Genomic DNA, 7,358 nt, shown 5'->3' on the forward strand with positions numbered 1-7,358 from the left:
CTCACCTTGGAACCGCTAAACACCCCAAACTTTTTTAAAAATTTTTCTTTTCATTTTTTTTACTTATCTGAAGTTTAGTTGGGTAAACGAGTTCTAAAAATTATGTTTTTACAAATTTACAACCGATAGTATCGTGATAAAAATAACCAATTTAGAAAAATTACGAAAACGGCCATGATAAATCTTTGTAAAATTACGAAAACGGCCATGATAAATCTTTGTAAAATTACGAAAACGGCCATGATAAATCTTTGTAAAAATTACATTGTTAATGGAACTAGTTATAAAAACCGTTGCCGCGTTGCGGCGAACTTATTTTGTTATTTAGTCTGTGTTTATATGTGTTTAAAATCACTATGAGCGCGTTGCACACGGAATCGCTGCCAAGAAAAAAAAATGTAGAAAAAACACTAAAAAATAACCGAAAGAAAATCAACTAAAAAAGTTGTATGGTAATGATGTTGTTCGGTAGAAACCCGTAGTCAAAGATGAGCAAATAGTAACGGGTACCGGTACCGAATTTCCTGAACCGAAAGATCCTAAGTACCAGTTTGGTATTGACGTTTGCTGTTCCTGGTACCGGTTCGCTACCGGGTTTTACCTTCATATACCGATACCGTAACCGGTATTTTCTGTACCAATACCGATTCGGTATCAGTTGGCACCGAGCTCATCACTACCCCTGAAAATAAAAAAAAAAGTTGTACGATACCGTTGTTGTTCGTATGGTACCCGTGATCAGGGATGAGCAAATCGTACTGGGTAGCAGTACCAAATTTCTGGAACAAAAAGATTATCAAACTCAATCTGGTACCGACTTTGGCGTTTTATGTACCACGCAGGTGCTGGTTTTTACCTTCATGTACCGATAACGAACCGGTATTCTCGATGCAAGTACCGGTTAACACCAAGCTTATCAAACTTAAAATGTAAAGAAGATAACAATTATTATAATTATAATATTAAAATAATAAAACTATAAAAAAAGTATATAATATTGTATTATATCATAATATTAGTTTACTGTTCCTTTCATTCTCTTTTTAATTTTTAACTAGTTAAATTTTCGCCCGCGCGTTGCGGCGGGAACGCAATGACTGCAAAACGCGTGTCAGTAACGGCAAGCAGATACCGAATATCAAAACATAAATAAAAATGTCGTGAAAAGGAGAGTCAATCCGTCCAAAAAAAGCGATTTTAAATAACCTAATATATAATAATAGGACCCACACGTCTTACACGTTGAAAATTCGGTTATTTTCAGTTCAGTTATTACAGTTATTACGGTGCTAACACGTTAAGATATGGATGAGCTTGGTACCGGTAACGGCACCAGAAGTATCGATCCGGAAAATCATCCAAATTAGGTACCGGCACCGAAAATGCTCGCTACAATATGGTATGGTATTTGAAGGTAAAAATAAATAAATATAGGTATGGTGCTAGACCGGCGTCGAACCGAAAGTAACGATTCTGAAAACGCCAAAAGGTGGGTACCAAATTGGTACCGAAAATGATTTGGTATAGTAAATTTGGTACCGATACGATACCGGTTTGATTACAGGATTTGATACGATTTGCTCATCAATAATCTAAATATCCAAGTTAATTTTACATGCTAGAATTCATTCATTACGTAAAAAGACAAAAAAAAAATAAAGCAAAATAAGTTGTTGTTTATATAAAACCTCATTCAAACGAAATACAGTTTACTTACTGTGTGTATGAAAAGTAAAATAAACTGTGAAATTATTTGCATTGCTACGTTGCTAAAGGATTTGATGAGCTCGGTACCAACCGGTACCGAAAATACCGTTACCGAAATCCCCAAAAGTGGGTACCGGTACCGAATATACCTGGTACAGTACGGCTTGATACGGTTGGTACTGGTACGGCACCGGTATTTGAGGGAAAACCCCGATGAATACCGGTGCCGAACGGATATCGAAAATACACCCAGTTTGATAAATTTGATACCGATACCGGTACCCAATACTATTCATTCATTTCTATTTTTGTTGATTAATTTCTCTTTTTAATATTTATATTTATTTATTACTGATTACTGTTCATTCATTTGGTTTTTTAATATATAGGTAAATTTATAAATGGAAAATGGAATATCAACAATAATTCTAAAGAACATCATGACACTAGTCATTTTTTGAAGTCGTGTACCCTTTTACCGTATGAGCAGCACCTTTTACGTATAACCTTTTCATCGTGTAACTCGTATTTTCCCGACACATTACCAATAGAAAGTTTTGCTGATGAATTCAAATCATATGAAGACATCTACAAAGTGGTTTATAACATTATTATAAACTATATGAAAGTTTTTTACAATAACAAAATCAATCATTGCAAGTTGATTTGTGTAGTTATTAACGGAGTATAGTAAAGACGTGTAAGTTAGCCGTTCAAAAACAAAATAAAAAACTACTCCTATCGAAATGTTAGAAAACGATTAATGTAGCTTCGTAGCCGTAGGTTTACACAACACCTTCACAGTTTCATAATTTTGTCGACAACATCACAAACTAGTAATGCCAAAACACACGAAAAACCCAACATGCAAGGAATAACGAGTACCAAGCAAGTATGAAACGCGATTACATGATGATTACCAAAACCCGTCAAATAGCCAGCCATCACCATTTCTTTATGTTTTCTTGATTTTCAGTGTCACGCTTTAACGAACTGTTTTCTTGGATTTCAGTGTCGCTTTTTAAAACAAAATCTTCCCGACATAATCAAGTAAATTCTAACCCACTTTTACACATTTAGTTCAAAAGGGCAAAATATTCAACATTAAAAAGATCGATCACAAGATATATGGAAGAAAGAAGGAAAATTACACTACATATCAGAAACTACCATTAAAGCTAAGCATGATTGAGTAGTTAACCTCGGATTTAAACTCTTGTGCGGAATGATATTTAAACTCTTTACGAATAGTAGTTTCAAGGTGAGGCTTGTTTCTGCTGCTGCTGCTGCCTGGATGGAAAACTACCTGCAGACACAAAGAAAATCACATTATTGAAAGCGGATGATGTCAATATGCTTCAAATTCTAGCCATGAAAACTACATGAGTTATAATGGGCATGAATCAAGCAAGGGTTTTAGACAAACAACTAGCAAACTAGATCATACATTCGCAGTAAAAGTATCATTGTCATATTCATGAATTCTTCACTTGATCCAATGTTTTAATAAGAAGAAAAAACAATGATAATGCACTTATTGACCAGTCAGCAATTGTTTATCATGCATGCAGCTGAATATGAACAACATCCATGCAGCTGAATACTGTCAAAATTGGGTACACGTAAACTTAAAAAGTTGTTAATTAAAGATACATTTGTTTTTGCAAAGAGTAAATTACAAAAGTCGTCCTTTATGTATGTCACTTATTGCAAACTGTGTCCTTTGTCTTCAATAATTACAGAAAACATACTCGATGTTTGCAAACCCTTGCAAGTTATGTCCTTTAGTCCTAACTCGGTTAATTTTTATGGTTAAATCTGACCAAATGAACCCCACATGAGGGTTATTTTTGTGGTTAAATCTAACCAAATGGACCCCACATGAGAGTAAAATGACCAAAATACCCTCATGTTGGGTCCATTTGGTCAGATTTAACCACAAAAAATTAACTGAGTTAGGGCTAAAGGACATAACTTGCAAGGGTTTGCAAACATCGAGTACGTTTTCTGTAATTATTGAAGATAAAGGACACAGTTTGCAATAAGTGACATACATAAAGGACGATTTTTGAAATTTACTCTTTTGCAAATGTAATCAACTGACTGATAAATGCAGGCCAAAAGAGTGCTAAAGAATCAAACAACATCCACAGGGTTAAGGTTCAGTTGTGAATCTGGTAACAATGGGGTTAAGTCAAACGGTTGCACATGCAAAGTAGACCATCTGCTTAAGGGCTCTTACTCACACTTCAACAACTACAGTCCAATTTATCCAAAACAAATGTTATGTCTGCCTAACATGTTCTTACTGTTCTATGGGGGTAAACATTGGCGAAGATTCACTCAGACACACAAACACCAATTAATAAACAGAATATATAAATAAAAACTGTTTGTTCGACACTTCCTATTTATCAAACCAGAATTCAATAACACACATAAAACCGGTCGACAAACATCCTATATATGCTAGATAGAGCTGTAAACGAACCGAACGTTCAGCGAACAGTTGGTGAACCGTTTGTTTATGTCTGTCAGTCCGTGAACGTTTGGTAATGTGTTCATTTATGTTCGCTCGTTTATGTTCATTTATGTTCGTTCATTTAAAGGTTTCTATATGTTATGTCTTTGTTTTATTGCTTTTAGGTTTAAAAAATTTGAAACCCTAGTTATACTATATGCCTCCCCCAACATCCCTCATTTGACCATTTCAATATCATTTTGTGTTAAAGCTTGACAAAATTCTTAATTTTGTGGTAATCATGTTTCTAAATTATGTCAACCGTGTTGTAATGAAAAAAGCAGATTTTTTTTCTGAAAAGAACATATATTCGCGTGTATTCATTTGTGTTCATGAACAGTTCATGAACATGCTCATTCCTTAAGAAAACGAACTCGGGCCATGTTTGGCTTAGCTTTTCAAAACAACTTATAACCTTTTGGAAAAGTAAATATGTCACAATGGAGTGACTTATTGACTTTTCCCCTCACAAAATAGTTTCACCCAAACACTTTTTAACTTTTCAAAAAGTCAATAAGCTAATAAGTCACTAAAATAAGCAATCCCAAACACCCCCTCGAACATGAACTTGTTTGTGTTCGTTCGGTTCGTCTACAACCCTAATGCTAGACCAAACCTTGAGGTACCAGACCTCCAACTCCTAACATCTAGTAATTCTAACAACTAGATAAAACATACAAATAACTCAAATACTTAACCAATAATAATAATAATTGAGTACCAAACGAGAACACTTAAGCAATGCTATTCAAAACAAAGATTCAAAATACACAGCATTCATACCACTCACCACTCTACTGCTGCGGCTGATTATTCGGTGGAGGCGGCATTCCAGGGCGAGGCGGTCCAAACCCGGGCATCTGCGCACCAGGCGGCGGCATTCCCGGTCTCGCAGGAGGCGGCGGGCCCGGCATTCCAGGTCTCGGAGCTCCAGCTGGCGGTGGCGGACCTCTCATCATATTCGGCGGAGGAACCATAGGCCTCTGTCCAAACTGACCGGGAGGCGGCACCGGATACTGCCCAGGCCCAGGCGGCCGTTGCGCAAACTGAACCGGCATTTGCGGAGGCGGTCCACGTGGCATTTGAGGTGGAGGCCCCTGTCCAGGATACGGCATTTGCCCAGGCCTAATCACCGGCGCCTGAGGATAACTCATAGGCGGTCTAGAAATCTGCGGCTGCATCATTCCAGGAGCCGGTCCACCAATCCCCCGAACCGGTCCAGCTAAACCCGGTTGAGCTTGAACCAACGGCGCCGTGGGAATTCCACGTCCGGCAGCACGGCCGAGACCTGGACCGGCCAACGCGGCGGCTCCAACAGCTTTGGCGCGGTTTTCGTCGGGCGGCGGAGGGCCTTCGACGGTCATGGAGATAACTTCTTCGCCACGTAAAAGAACGAGGCCGAGAGTGCGACGATCTTCGCGTTCTTCGGAGTTTTTGGAACCTTTTGCTGGTGGAAGCTTGCGGAACTCCTCGCAGTCGCCGATTACGAGGTTCATGTGGCGGTCGAAGGCCATGAACTTGCCGACTAGCTGCCGGCCGTCCTGGATTGTGATCCGCATACGGTAGTTGATGAATTGGAGCATCTTTGAGCCTTTTGACATCGACATTTTGAGGTGTTAGGGTTAGGGTTTCGGGGGTTTGGGGAAGATGAGAGGGTTGGGGTTTTCAGTAGCGGAGTGAAGCGTTGTTTAAATGAGAATGTAAGTTTTTAAAACAAGTCCCTCGTGTTTCATTTTATTTGGAATTGGAATTGGAATTGGCCCCTGTTTCTTTAAGATAAAAGAGAACTAGTAATAAGACACGCGCGCGTTACAGCGCGAGTACTTCGCAAATATCGAACGGATTAGTCCAAGCGTTATGTGATGTGTTAACCATATGAAAACGCACGTTCTGACGTATCCGATTGGACTCAATGTATCCTATAGTTGCATTGCGATTGGATCAAAACGTAACGTAAATCGAATTTATATCGTACAATCATAACGTATTATACGTGACCTGACTAACTTGAATTTATATCGTCAAGCCAAAAACTCTAGAGGGGGTCAAAGTGGCATTTACAAAGTTCATAAAAAGTTAAGTGGTTAAAAATTGTATTTCTCAAACTTAAGGGCTATGAAAATTTGATAAAGTTTTGGGATAAGAAGGAAACTATAACAAAGTTAGGGCAGAAATGGAAACTATCATAAAGTTGGGGTGTCAAAAACAAACTATTTGTAAAATGGCGTAGTAGTTTAGGGACTAAATTCGTCATTTTATGAAACTTTGAAGATTTAAAGTCAATGGGCTAAAATTACAACATTGTAAAAGTACAGGGGAGGGGAGGCAAAGCCGGTGGGGTTTCCACCGGCTTTGGCTTTTAAGAGTATATAGAATAAGAAGTTTTTTTGTAAACTCTTTAACTTTTGCTCAAACATAAAGATTATTATAGTTGATGGGAAAAGAAAGATTACAGTTGTTGGAGTTAACATTTTAACTAATTATTATTTATCAACTAATTGGATTCTCATGTTTGTTGTTTTGGTGCAGATAATATTGTACGTGGAGTTGTATGTAAGTATATCTCACACGAGAAGTTAACCGTTTTCCCTAAATATTTTTATAACCGGAAACCATTTTTCTATCGGTCCACTGGTCAGAGTTATATATATGTGTGTTTGTTTGTGTGTAAAATTATACCCTTATACATTTATCAACTTAGGTTATGTCTCATTTGTTTAAAAGTCAAACCCTTTAGTTTATTTTACTCACACCATTTCATTTAATTTATCAACTTAGGCTATGTCTCATTTGTTTAAAAGTCACACCCTTTAGTTTATTTACTCCCACCCTTTCATTTAATTAAGCAACTTGGGTTATGTCCAATTTGTTTAAAAGTTGCACCCTTTAGTTTATTTTACTCACACTCTTTCATTTAATTATATTATACTAGGCTAATGCCCGCGTCAAACGCGGCTTCAACAAAAATCCAATTATTTGTGTTCGAATTTAATATTATGTAAAAACACATACATTCGAAGAAGAAAAAATTATTCAAATCCCGATAAAATCAGATTAAGATCCAGCCAATCAATAAAGGGAAAATCAGATGGCACATGTGGATGAAACTCACTTGTGTCTCTTGATAGCA

The 7,358-nt window shown here is 37.4% G+C and overlaps 1 protein-coding gene across 4 annotated transcripts; it reads right to left on the bottom strand.

Moving 5' to 3' along the window:
- Positions 1-2,691: 2,691 nt before the first annotated feature.
- Positions 2,692-5,953, bottom strand: LOC110885822 (small nuclear ribonucleoprotein-associated protein B'). 4 transcript variants are annotated; one of them, XM_022133545.2, is made up of 2 exons: positions 5,019-5,953; positions 2,692-2,997 (listed from the first exon to the last, which is right to left on the bottom strand). In XM_022133545.2, exon 1 carries the CDS (start codon positions 5,833-5,835, stop codon positions 5,023-5,025), a length of 813 nt encoding a protein of 270 aa, XP_021989237.1. In that variant the 5' UTR covers positions 5,836-5,953; the 3' UTR covers positions 2,692-2,997; positions 5,019-5,022. The 4 variants fall into 4 exon arrangements, with proteins under 4 accessions (XP_021989237.1, XP_021989235.1, XP_035837425.1 ...); XM_022133543.2 differs by having other exon boundaries at positions 2,692-3,013; XM_035981532.1 differs by having other exon boundaries at positions 5,012-5,953.
- Between the last annotated feature and the right edge of the window lie 1,405 nt (positions 5,954-7,358).

This window comes from Helianthus annuus, chromosome 13 (assembly GCF_002127325.2).
Source record: "Helianthus annuus cultivar XRQ/B chromosome 13, HanXRQr2.0-SUNRISE, whole genome shotgun sequence".
Classification (NCBI taxonomy): Eukaryota; Viridiplantae; Streptophyta; class Magnoliopsida; order Asterales; family Asteraceae; genus Helianthus; species Helianthus annuus.